We start from the raw sequence: 18,583 nt of genomic DNA on the forward strand, positions 1-18,583 counted from the left end.
GAGGAGAAAGGACCCTTTCTAACTTGAGAGCTTAGAAATCTGTTTCGGTCTTCTGTGAATCAGATTTCATCTGCTCTCATGAGGCAAAGACAGCCTGAAAACCCTAAAATCTGTCATTTGTGGCCACGGGACTCTGCTAATCACCCCAGGTCCTCACAGAGATGTCATGGCATCTTGACTGGAGTCAGGCAGCCTGCAGACAGGTTCTATAGAAATGTTTCCCATCATTACAATAGAACTTGACCTAATCATTAAATTTCTAGCCATTCTTGAGCAGCTCCCTTGAATGGGTCTGAAACCCGATATATGGGGGGCTGTAACAAACTTTCCTGGAACGCCACATGCAGGTGGTGCTTAGGGGTCAGATTCCAGCACAACAAACCCTGTTCTTCCTAAAATCACCCTGCCCCCACCTCTGTCTTCAGCCCACATGCCTTTCCTTTAAGTTACATAATGCAACATTTCAAGTTGAACACAGTAATGCTTTTTTGGGTTCTATAGTTAGTGTGATTTCTCTGAATTATTCTCAGGAGGACCATACCGCAGAAGGGTCTAGGTGTTCCTTAGAAAGAAATATTTCTCACAGATTCTCAGCTCACAAAGCTATTTCACAGTTGCCCCATGTAGCAGATAAGGTGACCGGGGATGGGCATGTAAATACGCTCATGGAGGCTGCTAGGTCTCCATGGTCTGTCCCCCTTCTCAATTTCTGAGCCAATGCTGACCAGCAGGTGCTGACTTATTTCGTTGTTCAGGTTTAATTCGCTTTTTTTCCTTTCAGTGCATGTGGAGTCTTCGATATTTAGGTCTGGCAGGTTTTTGTTCACATAAAATCTTCAAAAGAGCCACTTGAAGGTGCAAAATTCACACTGTGTTAGAAGTGTGCAGCTGGATAGTTCACCCCTGATGGGTGTTGCAAGACTATCTCAAAGAGAAAGAAAACGCTCTAGAAAAGTCTACATAAGGCCCTCTGATCACTGGTAATATTTAAAGCATGCATATGTTAACGGTCACATTTTTGCTACCCATCATGGATGTTTTGGGCCATAATTTCTTTTTCTTTTACATATACAGTGACTTTTGGGTGCAGAACACATTTTTGTACACATTGCCCCATTTGAAACTTACAGCTACCCTAGGAAGCCTTATTGAGGAGCTCACTCACTGCGGTGATCCAGTGGGATACAGGTGAGTGAAATGTCTAGCCTTTACTTCCTGGGGATGCCAGCCTGATCCTGAGGCTGGCAACTCTCTCCAAGGTCACTTCTACTCCAGAGGAGCTCCTTGGTTTACCCCAGCGTGCCTTTGTTTTTTATGTGTGTTATGATGTGTGAAAGGATGGTAAGCTGTGTGATATCACTGCTTTCCCACTGTGCAGGAGGTGGAAAAAGGCTCAGGGAAATAAAGAGAGGGCTTAAGATCATGGAGCTGGCTGGGGCTAGAAGGTAGGACTTAACTTTGCAGCTCTGATCCCATCACTCATGTTCTTTCTCTTATACCAAGCCACTTCTCAACTAGGAACTTTGAAGTTGGTCGTGCTTGAGTCATATAGAGAGAATAAATCAATCTCTGTAACTTACATACAAAATAGAAACTATTCAATGAAAGGTAATCTGGCACAGTGGCTGACAAGGGTGCTGGGACCAGCTTGCTCCGGTTTACATCCAACTCCATCACTTACCCCAGTGTGTCCTTGATCAAGTCACTTAACTTCTAGGTGCCTGTTTCTTTATCTGTAAAATGGGGATAATAACAGTATCTAGCTCATAGTGTTATGAGGATCGAGTGAGCTGAGAAAGGTAAAATGCTGAGAGCAGCGCCTGGTATGTAGTATGTATCCTACGGTCACCCCATTACGTGCACTACCTTATGTACACTAACTTTCTCAGGGACGAGCCACAACTTACTCTCCAGAGTGGTCGGTGGCAACTTTGCTGCTTGGTCCTCAGGCAGCTGGCAAGAGCAGCTCAGTAACTGCTGGATGATTCCCGGACTCATTCGTTGGAAGTCTTCCTTGGAAATGGGTGAAAGGCTGCCCTGTACAAATATCTCTGCCAGCTGCCCTGCAGAGAAGCAAAACTACGGAGATAACATTGTTACTAATCTCGACAAACAAATTTCCCATCAGTTGTCATTCCTGAGAAGTCAGAGCTCAACGGAATGGGTAAAAAGGACACAAGGAGCCATGACTGCATGTTCCCCCCTGCAATCTTTTTGTGTGTACATAATTTGCAGGGATTATTTTCAACCTCTGACCAATTGCAAGGATTATTTTCAACCTCTGATCAAAGTCAGCTGTATCTCACTTTCGTTTTGAGTACGATGTAGTATGAGTTTTGCACCCTTTTTTTCCTTTCCTGAAAACGTGCACTGGATTTTATAATGTGTCAAATGGTTTTCTAACCAGCAGTTTAAAAACCTTGATGCTTTTTTTTTTTTTTTTGCTTCTCAGTGTGGATGGTGGCTTTGTCTCAAGAGAGTCAAGATTTCGTATGATAAACAGGCGCTCTGAGGGAACGAGATCATTGTCTTTCATATTCTCTGATTGAAAAAGCCTGTGTAGCCAACATGTATTTTCAAAAGTAATAAAAGTAAATATTTTAAAAGGTGAATGCTGTGTCAACCAGCGGGAGTGTAAACACTAAATAATATGGATACCTTTGGAACTGACCTCCCTTCCCCACAAAAACAATTGAAATCACTACGATTCCCTGCGCTGCTGCTTATCTCTATCTTTGCTGTTTTTCTACAGCAAATGTAGACATATTCATTGACAGATAAGGGTTATAAGTAAGCAACCGATCCAACAGGTCTCTCAAAACTGCCAGAGGGCATTTGTGCATTTCAGGAGTGTTCGGGGCTGATTTTTGTGTATCAAAAATTGCATTTAAAATTTTAATGTGTATATAGTTCCACCAGCACAGATGGTGAAATCGAACCCTAGTGCAATGACTTTGTGAGCTTTAGTCACAATCAGTAAGGTCTCTGAAGAAAACCAGAGCTTTACGAAGCTTGTGGGATTTGCCCTGTTGGAGAATGTTTAAGGGTTTTTAACAAAGACAGACTGCTGATCAGAAAATGATGACATAGTTGCTGAGTTTTCCCCACATACATTTTTGGGGGGATGAGTCCATGAATAAAAAATGTTTTATCTTGATCAGGAAATGTGTGGTTGCAGGGAAGAGAACGCACTCAAATCAGTGAGAACCAAGAGGAGGTTGTATTAGCAGGACACTAAGGATCTCAGAGATTCAAAAGGTAGAACTCAGGCAGAACTCAACTTGAAGCTAGAAGATGAGAACCAAAGATGTTTCTTTTTCTGTCTCACTTGGGGCCAAGTGTTTTCTCCTTTCTGTTTCCCGCTGCATGTATCTATTTCCTTTTGCGGTCCAGTGTTCTCTCCTTTAGTAAACACATGACCATATAAATCCCAACTCTGAAGTGACCTCTCAGCCCACAAACCCAAGACTTGAGTTGAGTCTGCAAGTCCTGACAGAGATCTGATTGCTTCAGCAAAGCCACAGATGTGCTTTCTGGGCTCAGGCATCCCTCTGGTTCAATCAGTTTTGCCCACGAAATCGGAGGTGGGATCAGACTGTCCAGACATGGCTGCCAGCCTCACGCCTGTGGGTGAGGAAGGCATTTCTCAGAAAAGGACCGGGCCAGACTCCAAAAGGTTTCTACTAGGGAAAGCAACAACAGAAAGCTAAACTTGGGTTTTTCTTTTTCCCTTTGTCAAAGTAATGTGTGCCAAAGACAACTTCTCTTTTGCACCATGTTACTAAGAGAATATAATTGCTTCACCATTAGATGTACTGACAACAACAAAGGGAAACTGGCCACAGACTTTCGATGATGAATCCTTTGGAACGAGCATTCTCATTGAGGAGGGCTGGATTGGTAAGTAAAGCAGTGCAGAGACAAACATGAACAGAACGACACGCATCTTTCACCGGTTCACTGCCAAGAAATTGAATCGTTCTGGTCTTAGACTACCTTCTCCTAGAGTAAGGATATTCTATTATAAGCTTCTGTGCCCTTGATCTTTACGTGCCATTCCTGTGCTATTTAGGTCGTTTGTTTGTTTTACATTTCTTCTGAAATCACTAACACAAATGTCCTTAGTGGTGATTCATTATATTCTATAAATCTGAAACCCCAAATATTTTTATTAAAGAACAAAATCAAATGAAAATTTAGATTATCCAGCCAATAACCTTTAAAATATCTTTATTCCTTTGCATAAAACTTCAATATATGGGTATCCTTGCTTTGATATCATCAGACTTCTATGATAACTTTACAAACATTCTAAAGCAGTGGCTCATGATCTTTAGTTTTGAGAATCACTTGGAGGGCTTGTTATAAGACAGACTGCTGGGACCTACTCTCAGAGTTTATGATTCAGCAGATGCTGGGGTGGGACCCGAGGATTTGCACTTCTAAGAAGTTCCCAGGTATAACACTTTGAGGATCACTGGTCTAAATAACGTAGGCAGGATCTTCAGATCTGCTCTGTCATAGGGTCCTATCAAGAGTCACGAGGAAAGTGACAGGTTGGGACCGAGAAGAACCATTTGCATTGTTAGCATAGGAAATGACTATTACTGATTTTAGAGGTCACGTGCCTTAAGTAGGTAGTTCCTAAATTTTAAGAAACAATTTTCATTTTTTATAAAGATAAGATCTCATTAGGCAAATTTGCTCCCTTCCTAAAAGCCAGCCTTGAAGAAATTTACTTAGCAAAGATTAACATAAGCATCAGCTCTCTTCCCTATGAGTTGAATACAATTACCATGAGTTTGAAAGAATCGAATTCAATACAGGTCTTTATATCTTATATATACATATCCTTTGATATACATATATACAGAAGTAACAGAAATCTACTTTTAAAAATATCTAATATTCTAATTAATAATCTGTTTTTGTCAAAAAACAAAATAAGCAAACAACAAGAAAGGGAAACAGACTCATAAACATGGAGAACCAAGCAGTGGCTGCTAGAGGGGAGGGTTGGGGGAGTGGGCAAATAGATGATGGGGATTAAGAGATACACACTCCCGGGGGGTGGGGGTGGGGAGGGAATATATGATACCGCCCAATCATGTATCTATAACTCACAGGAACAACATTCTGCATTGTTAAGAATCTGTAAGGGATCTTGCCCTATTAAGGTACAGACGGTACCTTGCTCACCTAATATACAAATAACAAAAATGTTTTTATTTAAATCAACATTTCCCAAACAATAGCGCAGCTGCTAAGAGCACAGAATATGTTATTAGACAACCTATGTGCATATCCTAGTTTCTGTGAACTGAAGCAATCATTTTGTTAGTTCCATGTCTCAACTTTTTCATCTGTAGTATGGAATAATACACCTAACCTCATATAGTTGTGATAATAATTAAATGAGGCAATGCAGGTGAAATAGTGCCACATCTAATACAAAGTACATACTCAATAAACATAAGTCATGTTTGTGGAACATCAATTTATTAGGATTTTAAATGGTTAGGGTGAAGAATGCCGTAGTCAAAGTTTGAGAAATGTTGGATTCAATTAGATAAAAGAAGTTTATTTGCTAAAGGACTTCCCCCGATAACTTAATATGCTACAAGGCAATATGTATATCTAGTATTTCCCAAACCGATTGGACCATAGCACCCCTTTTCAAGGAACATTAAGATAGGCTAGCGAATGTTTTTTAGAGCATGACTTAAAGAAATAACAGATATAAATATGTTTATAAACATATTTATCACTTTTTCTCAAAAAGAGAAATATATATTTCACAACTTACTGTACAAATATTTCTGTTAGTCATGGCTCAAAGTAATCTCTTCATAACCTAAACTACGTTGAAAGCATTCATTCATCATTGTAAGTATATATGTAATGTCTGTATCCTCCTACTATCCCATAAGTGACAAAGGAATGGTGCTTATTTTTGTTCAGCCTTGTATCCCTAATGCCTGTGATGGTGACTGGCAGGTAGTAAATGCCCAGTATGTTTCCCGAATTAATTACTCACTCATTTAATACAGATGCAAGTGGGAAAAGATTATATATATATATATATATGAGACAATGCAGATACACACACACATACACTATATATGTTTTTCTTGCCCATCTTGGCCTCATGTTTATGTCCACAGAGATCTATTTATAGAAGAAAAAACCCATGGCCACTCTGTAGAAATAGAATATTTTTGCATTTAAGGAAATACACATTATCCTTTAAATTTTCCACAACTCTTACAGAACTTTCACAACTTTGACAGTAACATCAGATGGTATAAGAATAATGACCAGGGGTGCCTGGGTGGCTCAGTGGGTTAAAGCCTCTGCCTTCGGCTCAGGTCATGATCCCAGGGTCCTGGGATTGAGCCCCACATTGGGCTCTTTGCCCCGCAGGGAGCCTGCTTCCTCCTGTCTCTCGGTCTGCCTCTCTGCCTACTTGTGATCTCTGTCTGTCAAATAAATAAATAATAAAATCTTTAAAAAAAAGAAGAATGACCATACCTCATCCCAGGAAGCTGAACCATCATTTGACTCTTGGCCCATGGATACAGATAGATTAGGGTGACCCCAATCATAGATTGTTAGGTTGGTTTGTGTCCTTTGAAGTTGATGGATTTTACCTTTTCTGATACAGGTACTTTTGGTCCAGAGAATGTTGAGGAGCTGGTCTAGTTCTAGAAATTTCACACAAAATCTGGTGTCACATAGAATAAAGATAAGTCAATCTCAGGATCATCACAATTTCTTACGGTCACAGTATAGATATCCTGCTAAATAAATTTGGTTCCAATGAAAAGCCAAGATGTTACTCTGGACAATAATAAAAGAACATTTATACTTCATGTGAGTATTGATTGCCTCACAAGATTTACACTAAGCTTTGGAGCTAAAGTTCCCACCATTTTTATCTCCTAGGGATGATACAAAGGGCAGTTCTTCCAAAGGGCTACCTTCTCTTGAGCCAACGATTTCTTTTTCTAGATGGCCTCTATAAAAATGCAAACAAAAGATAGAACTGGCCTAATGCTTAGGAAATTTATTTTTTGAGAGACTATAGACATACTTAGTAGATTAACTATAACTATACATAACTATTTCCTTTGATTAAGTCAATAAAATTATTTTCTTTTTTAAGGTTTGTTCATGCAGAAATAATAAAGGAAATAAAAGGGGTCTAAGATTGTAGAGACAAGCTGACTTTGTTTTCTAATGCTATTGTGGTATGGTTGCCAGTTTATAGATTACAGTTTAGTTTCCCTTAGTAGAGCTCTAGACTTTAAAAAAATTGATTGATACAGAGAATAATTAAATATGATGGTGAATTTTTTTTTTTTTTATTTATCCATCTTCTTGCTTGTGAAAATAACGTCCCTGGTATTTTCCTGAATGTTATCATCAATGATAGGAGAAATTATAAACTTGAGTTACTATAATATTTCATTTTACATGACTGGCTTTTGGTGAAAAAAAAATAGCAGACTTGCAAAAATATGGGAACGTGTGATTCAGAATCAGGGAGGAAAGCAGTCAATAAACAGGTGTCTGAGTATTCCCAGATGTTGGATTTAACAGAAAAAGACTTTAAAGCAGGTATTATCAGTGGGCTTAAAGAACCAAAGGAACTCATATTTAAAGAATTAGTATGACAATAATAAGTTAATGATTAGAAGAAATAAGAAATTCAAAATTATATAAAAGTCCAGATGGAAATTCTGGTGTTGAATACAATAAGTGAAATGAAAGAATCACTAATGGAGCTCAATTTGGATGATATTTGAAATGATAAAAGGAAGAATTACTGAAAGTGGAGATAGATTAATAGACACAATCCAGACTGAAGAATGAGGGGAGAAAAGATTTTAAAAAAGAATAAATTCAGAGACCCATGGGAAAAGAGCAAGCATACCAACTTATATGTAATGACAAACACAGAAGAGAAAGTTGTAGAAAGAATATTGGGGGGAAAAACATCAAAATTATTCAAATTTGACATAAAACCTTAACCTACATGTTCAAGAAGTTTAGCAGACATCAAGTAGGATAAATATAAAAAGATCCATACCCAGACACATTGAGGCAAAATTGATGAAAGTCAAAGAAAAAGATAAATCTTGAAAGCAGCAACATAAAAATGACTTATCATATACAAGGAACCATCAGTACAGTACATGACTTCCCATCTGAATACCAGAGGCCAGAAAGTAATGAAATGTTATACTCAAAGTGCTAAAAGAAAAAACTGTCAACCAAGAATTCTATATCCAGTAAAACAACTCTTCAGACATGATGGTGAAATAAAATAATTCCCAGATAAACAATAAATGAGAGAATTCATTGAGAGAAGACTTGCCTTATAAGAAATATTAAGTGAAGCTCTTTAGGCTGAAAAGAAATGATTTAAACAGTAAGTTGAATCTATAGAGGAAGAAATGAAGAGCACCAGAAATATAAGTATGTGGGCTAATATAAAAGGCCAATTTATATTTTTCTCATTTATTCTCTAAACTCAATGGGGGAAACACTACAGGCTTTTCTTTCAAAGGAAGAAACATGATAAGGATGCAGACTGTCCTCAGTACTATTTACCATTATACTGGGGTTATTAACAACCAATGTAATTAGATAAGACAGTAGACACAAGAATTGGAAAGCAAGAGGCAAAAAAAACTACATCTATTTAAAGGTGGTATGGTTATATATACCTGAAATCTCTAAAAAATGCAAAAATAAAATAAAAGATTTAATGATCGAACAGGTTATAAAATTAGTCCATAGAAATAAAACCCTTTGTATACACAAAGACAAGTTAGAAAATATAATTTAAGAAAAGACCCCATTTAAGACAGCCAAAAGAAAGCTAAAAGCCTAAATACAAATATAACAGAAAATGTCTAAAACCTATGAGTAAAATAATAAAGAATTCCAAAAAAACACACCTGTAGACATGAGCAATGGAGACATATATTCATAGATATAAAGATGTAATATAAGTGTCATTTTCTCCCTAAGTTATTTAATATGTGTGTGTATACACATCACAATAAATTATCACAATGTTTTTCTTTCCAGCTTGACATTTTGGTGATGTCTGTTAGGAAGGAAAAACAAGCCAGGAATATGCTGAAAGGAAGAGCAATGAAGAAGGCTAGCTCTACCAGACATTAAAATATACTAATATTTTAAATATTATATACTAATATACTAATTATAAGTAAAACTGTAAGTAGAAGAGTATGATACTGGCACATAAATAGATAAGTTAACCAACAGAATAGGAAATAGAAATATATTTGATTACATTTGTCAATGTATTATATAGAAGAGGAATCTCAAATCAGTGGAGGAAATAATTTCCACTGCATTTAAAATAAGAAGTATTTAAAAAAATGGGTGGCCATATAGAAAAAATAAAGGAGATTTATTCCTCACAGCATATACCATAATTAATCCAAAATGAATCAGAAATGATAACATACAAATATTGGAAGAAAATATGGATGACTACCTCTATAACCTAGAGTACAAAATCACAACAAGAGACCTAAGCAAAATGGAGATAAGTAATATGCCTGATAGAGAATTTAAAGTAATAGTCATAAAGACACTCAAAGGACTTGAGAAAAGAGTGAAGGACATCAGTGTGACCCTTAAGAAAGAGATAGAAAACATAAAAGAACCCATCAGAGGGGCACCTGGGTGGCTCAGTTGGTTAAGGGTCTGACTCTTGATTTCAGGTCAGGTCATGATCTGAGGGTTGTAAGATCAAGGCCAGTGGGCGCCTGGGTGGCTCAGTGGGTTAAGCCGCTGCCTTCGGCTCGGGTCATGATCTCAGGGTCCTGGGATTGAGTCCCACATCGGGCTCTCTGCTCAGCAAGAAGCCTGCTTCCCTCTCTCTCTCTCTCTGCCTGCTTCTCCGTCTGCTTGTGATCTCTCTCTGTCAAATAAATAAATAAAATCTTTAAAAAAAAAAAAAAGATCAAGGCCAGTGTCAGTCTCTGAGTTAGGTGTGGAGCTTGCTTTAGATTCTCTCTCTCCATTCCCCTCTGCCCCTCCCCTCCTTCTCTCTCTCCCTCTCAAAAGAGAAAAGAAAATAGATGAAGAAATCAATAAATGAAATTAAAACCACACCAGATGGAGTTAATAGTAGACTAGAGTAAAGAGAGAATGGATCACTGACCTGGAAGACAGAGTAATGCAATCAAGTTCAATAGCTGAGAAGAAAAAAAATTGTTTTCAAGATGAAAATATACTTAGGGAATTCAGCAACATCATCCAAGGTAATAACATTTGCATCATACGGCTTTCAAAAGGAGAAGAGAAAGAAAGGGGGGTAGAAAGCTTATTTGGAGAAATAATTACTGAAAAATTCTCAAATCTGGGGAAGGAAAAAGAAATCTAAACCCGGGAGGCACAAGGACCCCCCAACAAAATCAACTCAGAGAGGTCCACACCAAGACACATAGTAACTAAAATTGCAAATAGTAGTGGTAAAGAGAGAATTCTAAGACCAACAAGAAATAAGAAAACAGTTACATACAAAGGAAACCAAAAAGGCTATTAGTTAATTTTTCAGCAGAAACTTTGTAGGCCAGAAGAAAGTGACACTACATATTCAAAGTGCTGAAAGAAAAAAAAAAACTGCAACCAAAAATACTCTATCCAGCAAGGTTATCATTCAGAATAGAAAGAGAGATAAAGTTTCCCCAACATACAAAAATTAAAGGAATCCATGATCACTAAACCAGTCTTACCAGAAATGTTAAAGGGGACTCTCTGCTTGATAAGGAAAAACCATAAGTAATAGTAAGAAAACTAGGAAGCACAAAAGCAATAAAAATAAGTATATCTATAAAAATCATTCAAAGGACTCACAAAATAAAAGGATATAAAGTAAGACACCATATACCTAATATGTGAGGGCAGGGAGAAGAGTAAAGAAAGGGCTCAAACTTGAGCAACCATCAACTTAATATAGACTGTTATATATAGAACACATTATATACAAAATGAATGGTAACCACAAATCAAAAATCAGTAATAGATATGCAAAGAATGAAGGGAAAGAAATCTTTTTTTTTTCTTTTTTACAAAGTTCACAAGTAGTTAGAGGCAGGCAGGGAGAGAGAGGAGGAAGCAGGTTCCCTGCTGAGCAGAGAGCCCGATGTGGGGCTCGATCCCAGGACCCTGGGATCATGACCTGAGCTGAAGGCAGAGGCTTTAACTCACTGAGCCACCCAGGCGCCCCAAGGGAAAGAAATCTTATTGCTAAAGAAAGCTAACTAAATGTGAGAAGAGAGTAAGAGAAAAGAAGAACAGAGAAGAACTACAAAAACAACCATAAAATGAGTAACAAAATGGCTATAAATACGCATATCAATAATTACTTTGAATGGAAAAAATGGAAATGGACAAAATGCTGCAGTTGAAAGACAGGATGACAGAATGAATGAAAAAGCAAAACTCATCTATACGTTGCCTATGAGAGAGTCATTTCAGACCTAAAGAACACAAGCAGATTGAAAGTGAAGGAATGAAGAAACATTTATCATGCGAATGGATTTGAAAAACAAGTCTAGGGAGTAATACTTATTTCAGATAAAATTACTTCATTTTTTTAAAGATTTTATTTACTTATTTAAGGGAGAGAGAGAATGAGTGGGAGGAAGGGCAGAGGATAAAACAGACTCCCTGCGGAGCGGGGAGCCCAATGTGGGACCCTGAGATCATGACCTGAACTGAAGGCAGAAGTTTAACTGACTGAGCCACGGAGGTGTCCTAAAATGACTTTAAAACAGAGACTGTGACAAAAGACAAAGAAGGACTCTGAAAAATCAAGGGGCAATCCAACAAGATGATATAGGAGTTGTAAATATTTATCCACTCAACATCATAACATCCAAATACATAAAATTATTAATAATAAATATAAAGGAAGTAATTGATAGTAATATAAAAATAGTGGGGGACTGTAACACCCTACTTACCTGAATGGACAGATGGTCTAAAACAGAAAATCAACAATAGTGACTTTGATTGACATACTGAACCAGCAGGATCTAACATCTATTCAGAACATTCTATACTAAAATAGCAGAATATATAGTACTTGCAAGTGCACATGGAACATTCTGTAGAGTGGATTACATATAATCACTAAAGAAGTCTCAGCAAATTAAAAAAGAGAGAAGTCATACCATGCATATTTTCTGAACACAATGCTATGAAACTAGAAATCAATCACAAGAAGAAATCTAGAAAAAGCAAAAATGCATGGAGATTAAATAACACACTACCACACAATGAATCGATCAACCAAGAAATCAAAGCGGAAATTTAAAAAATACATGGAAGCAACTAAAAATGAAAACAGAATGATCCAAAATCTCTGAGATGCAACAAAAGGTGTTCTAAGTGGGAAGTTTATAACAATATAGGCCTACCTCAAGAATCATGAAAAAATCTCATATAAATAGCTAAACCTTACACTTAATGGCACAAGAAAAAGAAAAATGAACAAAACCCAAAGCCAGGAGAAGGAAGGAAATAATAAAGTTTAAGGCAGAAATAAGCAAAATAGAAATTAAAAAACCAGCAGAACAGATCAATGAAACCAGAAGCTGATTCTTTGAAAATATCAACAAAACTGGTAAACCTTTTGTGAGACTTTTGAAAAAAGAAAAGAGGACTTAAATTTTAAAAATCAGAAATGAAAGAAGAGAAATAACAATTGACACCACAGACATATGAAAGATTATAAGAGAATATTATGAAAAATCATATAGCAACAAATTGGATAACCTAGAAAAAATGGATAAATTCCTAGAAACATATAACCTAACAAAATGGAATCAGGAAGAAATTGAAAATTTGAAATTGATTACTAGCACTGAAATTGAATCAATAATCAAAAAACTTCCCAGGGACTGGTTGGCTCAGTTGGTTGAGTGTCCAACTCTATTTCAGCTCAGGTGATGATCTCAGGGTTGTGAGATCAAGCCCCACACCAGGCTCCATGGCCTGCTTAAGATTCTCTCTCTTCCTTTCCCTCTGCCCCTGCCTCTCTCTCACTCAAAATAAAACAACATCCAACAAATGAAAGCCTAGGACCAGACAGCCTCATAGGTGAATTCTACCAAACATTTAAAGAAGAGTTCATATCTGTTCTTCTCAAAGAATATTCCAAAAACTAGAAAAGAAAGAACTAGAAAGAAAAGCTTCCAAATACATTCTATGAGGCCAGCATTATCCTGACAATAAAGCCAAATAAAGACACCACAAAAAAAGAGAACTATAGGTCAATATCTCTGATGAATATAGATGCAAAAATTCTCAACAAAATATTAGCACACTGATTCCAACAGTACATTTAAAAAATTATTTCCTGGGGTGTCTGGGTGGCTCAGTTGTTTAAACATCTGACTCTTGGTTTTGGCTCAGGTCATGATCTCATGGTCATGAGACTGATTCCTGTGTCAGACTCCATGCTCAGTGGAGAGTCTGCTTGAGAGTCTCTCCCTCTTCCTCTGTCCCTCCCCCCACTCACACACATACTCTCTTTCTTTCTCTCAAATAAAGAAATCTTTAAAAAATCATTTACCATAAAAAAATCATTTACCATGATCAAGTGGGATTGATTCCTGGGATGCATGGGATGCTTGGATGGTTCAAATGTGATATATTACATCAACAAGAGGATAAAAACCATATGATCTTTCCAAGAGATGCAGAGAAAGCATTAGAAAAAAAGTAAAACACACACATATATAAAAACGATCAACAAAGTAGGTTTAGAGGGAACATACCTCAACATAATAAAGGCCATATATAAAAAACCCACAGCTAACATCATCCTCAGTGGGGAAAAACTGAGAGCTTTTCCTCTCAGGTCAAGAATAAGATAAGGATGTCCACTCCCATCACTTTTATTCAACATTTATTCAACAGCTGTAAGAGAAGATAAAGGAACAAAAGGTATCTAAATTGGTAAGGAAAAATAAAACTTTCACTATTTGAAGATGAGATGATGCTATATATAGAAACCCGAAAGACTCCACCAAAAAACCACTAGAACTGATATGAATTCAGCAAGTTTGTGGATATAAAATCAATATACAGAAATCTGTTGCATTTCTGTACACTAATAATAAAACAGCCGAAAGAGAAATTAAGATAATAATCTACAATTACACCAAAAATAATAAAATACCTAGGAATAAATTTAACCAAATAACCTAGGAATAAATTTAACCAATTAAAGACATATATTCTGAAAACTATAAAATATTGGTGAAAAAAATTGAACATGACACAAACAAATGGAAAGATACTCCATGCCCATGGATTAAAAGACTAAATATTGTTAAAATGTCTATACTATCCAAAGCAATTTATAGATTTAATGCAATCCCTATCAAAATATCAACAGCATTTTTCACAGAACTGGAAAAAGCAATCCTGAAATGTGTATGGAACCACCAAACACCCTGATAGCCAAAGCAATCTTGAAAAAGAACAAAAGAACTGGAGGCATCACATTTCCATATTTCAAGTTATACTTACAAGCCACAATATTCAAAAGAGTATGGTAATGGTCAACTAATCTTCAACAAAGGAGCTATGAATATGCAATGGGGAAAAGTTTCCTCAACAAATGGTCTTGAGAAAACTGGCCAATTATATGCAAAAGAATGAAACTGGACCACTTTCTTATACCATGCACAAAAATAAACTCAAAATGGATTAAGGACCTAAAGTTGAGATCTAAAATCATAAAAATCCTAATAGAGCATACAGGTAGTAATTTCTCTGACATTGGTCATAGCAACATTTTCCTAGAAACGTCTCCTGAGACAAGGGAAAGAAAAGCAAAAATGAACTATTGGGACTACATCAAAATAAAAAGCTCCTACACAGCAAAACAAACAATCAACAAAACTAAAAGACAACCTACTGAATAGGAGAAGATATTTGTAAATGAAAATCCAATCAAGTATTAGTGTCCAAAATACATGAAGAATTTATACAACTTGACACACACACACACACACACACACAAAACAACAACCAACAAACAAATAATCTAAATAAAAATGGGCAGAAGACATTCCTCCAAAGAAGACATCCAGATGGCCTATAGACACATGAAAAGATGCTCAACATCACTCATATCAGGGAAACACAATCAAAACCATAATAAGGTAACACCTCACACGGGTCAGAATGGCTAAAATAAAAATACAACAAACAACAAATGTTGGCAAGGATGTAGAGAAAAAGGGAGCCCTTGTGCATTGCTGGTAGGAATGCAGATTGGTGCAGCCACTGTGAAAAACAGTATGCAGATTCCTCAAAAAATTAAAAATAGGACTGCCATGAAATCCAGTAATCACACTCCTGGATATTTATCCAAAGACTATGAAAACATTAATTCAAAAGGTTATATGCACTCCTATGTTTATTGCAGTATTATTTACAATACCCAAACTATGGAAACAGCCCAAGTGTCCACTGATAGATGAATGGATAAAAGAGATATGGTATATATAAAATGGAATATTACTCAGCCATAAAAAAACCAAAATTTTGCCATTTGCAACAGTATGGATGGAGCTAGAGAGTATAATGTAAAATGAAGTCAGTCAGAGAAAGACAAATACCATATGATTTCACTCATAAGAGGAATTTAAGAAACAAAACAAATAAGGAAAGGAGAAAAAGAGGGAGAGAGAGAGAGAGAGAGAGAGAACTAGGATGAGCCCTGAGTAATGCATAGAATGGAATCAGAATATCGCACACAGAAACTAATATAACACTGTTATGTTCACTATGCTGGATTTTAAATGAAAAAAAAAAAAAAACACTTGAAACTAGCATACTTTCTTCCCACCCAAGATATAATCAGTAGCTACAGTGCCCTAGCTCAGGGGTAGTTGTGAGAGAAAATGCCTCATGGCTTCTAAAATGCCTAATGGAGCTGAGATGGACTGGCAGTCTGAAGTTGAACTCCAAGTGCTCAAATGCTGAAGTGGCTGGTTTTTGTTCAAATAGGTGATACTACACATCTCTTATGAACAGTGTTACTTGGCTTTTTTTTTTTTTCTGACCAAGGTCCACAATGATCAATATTCACACAACTTGCCTGTCTTCTGTATTGTGGTCTGACTGCCTCCAATTTCTTAGAGCGGTCAAGACTTCAAGTGGTGTACATTTTTACATCATTTGAAAAATGGAATCATTTGCACCCCTCCAGCTGCAACAGGAACTGCACTGCTAAAATTTCCCAACTCCTATTTCCCACCTCAAACTGATTCTCTGCTTAACATGCCTTTCTCTGGCTTATTTCCTATGCATGAAAGCTGGGTAACATGATTTAATTATATTTTGACTTTTAACAAAAAGTGCAAGTGAACTGTAGAAAACCACATATGTTACTCAAATTGCTGAGCAAACAGGTCCAGGAAAAGTTCAACACTGAACTGTATGGTTTCAGAGTTGGGAGTCTTAATCAGATCACAGGTGTTGTTGGTCCCTTGGTAAATTCACATGTCCCTTTATGTTTTGACTTCCCAGGAGGAAGTGTATTGGAAGGAGCACCAGCTCTTTTGCAACATTCCAGATGCCCCTGGTGTAAAAATTTGATACAGATTTTTAAAATGTCATTTCTGGGGCACCTGGATGGTTCAGTTGGTCATGATCTCATGGGTTGTGGGATCAAGTCCCAAGTCAGACTCCATGCTCAGCAGGTAGTATGACTGACATTCTCTCTCTGACCCTCTCCCCACTCACTCTCTCTTCCTCACTTGCTAAAATAAATAAATGCGTCTTTAGAAAAATTAAAATTCAGAGAGGAAGCAAGATGGTGGAGGAGTTGGAGACTGAAATATCATTAGGCCCCAGGAGTTCAGCTATATAGTTATCAAACCATTCTGAGTCCCTACAAACTCAATAAGAGAAGGAAGAGAAGAGCAGCAATTCTAGGAAAAGAAAAGCGACCACTTTCTGGAAGGTAGGATATGTGGAGAAATGAATCTGAGATGACATACGGGAAGACAGACAGCAGGGGGAGGGGTGGCTCCTGGCAAGTGAGAGAGCAGTGGAGCACAAAATCAGAACTTTTATTTATTTATTTATTTATTTTTTTAAAGATTTTATTTATTTATTTGACAGAGAGAGATCACAAGCAGACGGAGAGGCAGGCAGAGAGAGAGAGAGAGAGAGGGAGGGAAGCAGGCTCCCTGCCAAGCAGAGAGCCCGACGCGGGACTCAATCCCAGGACCCTGAGATCATGACCCAAGCCGAAGGCAGTGGCTCAACACACTGAGCCACCCAGGCGCCCCCAAATCAGAACTTTTAGAAGTCTGCTCCACTGAGATACATTGTTCTAGAGGCTGAGGGGAGGAACCCTCTTGGGGACAGTGTGATCTCAGGACCTGCAGGGTCACAGAAAGACCAGGGGTGCCTGAGTGTGGCAGAGCCCGCAGGTATCAGAGCAGGGAAGCCAGTGGCAGAGACAGAGCCAAGGAGGGACTCTCAGCTCGGAGTCACCTTCAACTGTGATCCGAGGCACAGTTGGACCACTGTTCTTCAAGCAGGGACCCCACTGTGGCAGATCCGGAGATAACCTCTCCTTCCTCCTCCAGAGGAGTGATGCAGGAACACACTGCAGGAATCTGCTGGGTTTGGAGACTCCAAATGGGACCATGCACCAGAGATAGAAACACTCCGACACAGGCCAAATGAGCAAGGAGTGTGGCTGGAGACCAGGGAGAAGGGAGGGATTGACTGCTTTACTCTGAGGGTGCACTGAGGAGTGGGGACCCAAGCTCTTGGCTCCTCTAGGATCAGAGATTGGGAGGCTGCCATCTTCATTCCCGTCCTTCACAGCTATACGGAAAGTATTCAGGGAACAAAAGCTACCAAGAGTGAACCCAAGCAGATTACTTAGCCTGTCCCCTGTCAAGGGCGGTGCAATTCCACTTCTGGAAAGACATTTGAGAATTACTGCAATAGGCCCCTCCTACAGAAGATCAGAAGACAAAGTTCAATAACCAACAAGAACTACAGAACTCCAGAGCTAGGGAAAAACAACACATAGAATTCATGGCTTTTTCCCCATGATCCCTTAGTCTTGCAAAGTTAATTTTTTTAATTTAATTTTTTCTTATTCTTTTTTTTAACTTTTCCTCTTTCCTCTTTTAACTTCTTTTAAACTATTTTATGTTATGTTTAAAAAACTCTTCGTAAATTTTCATTGTTATAGTCATATTTTATCCCTTCATTGTATTTAAACTTATTTTTTTATGCATATAGGGTTTTTTCTTTGAAAATTTGAGATACAATTTCTTCTAATAGATCGAAATATAACCTATATAATAGCGCATGGCTTTGTCTAGTCTCCAGCCTGATCACATTCTCTTTTTTTTTTCTTCCTTTTTCCAACCAACTTATCTTATCAATTCCTTTTTTAGAATCTCTTTTAATTTTCATCTTCACAGTCATATTCTATCCCTTTAGTGTGTTTACCCTTATTTTTGTGTATATGTATAAGTTTTTC

The 18,583-nt window shown here is 37.5% G+C and overlaps 1 protein-coding gene across 4 annotated transcripts in view; it reads right to left on the reverse strand.

Annotated features, from left to right (window-relative positions):
- The window catches only part of SLC39A12 (solute carrier family 39 member 12), a 77,821-nt gene that overhangs the window by 41,536 nt on the left and 17,702 nt on the right, over positions 1–18,583 (reverse strand). For all 4 annotated transcript variants that reach the window (XM_047743554.1, XM_047743553.1, XM_047743552.1 and 1 more), the window contains 2 exons: positions 6,532–6,704; positions 1,908–2,079 (listed from right to left, as the gene is read on the reverse strand). In XM_047743554.1, the coding sequence (XP_047599510.1) occupies positions 1,908–2,079; positions 6,532–6,704 (345 nt within the window). The remainder of the gene's footprint in view (positions 1–1,907; positions 2,080–6,531; positions 6,705–18,583) is intronic.

The sequence above is a fragment of the Lutra lutra genome, chromosome 8 (assembly GCF_902655055.1).
Source record: "Lutra lutra chromosome 8, mLutLut1.2, whole genome shotgun sequence".
Lineage (NCBI taxonomy): Eukaryota > Metazoa > Chordata > Mammalia > Carnivora > Mustelidae > Lutra > Lutra lutra.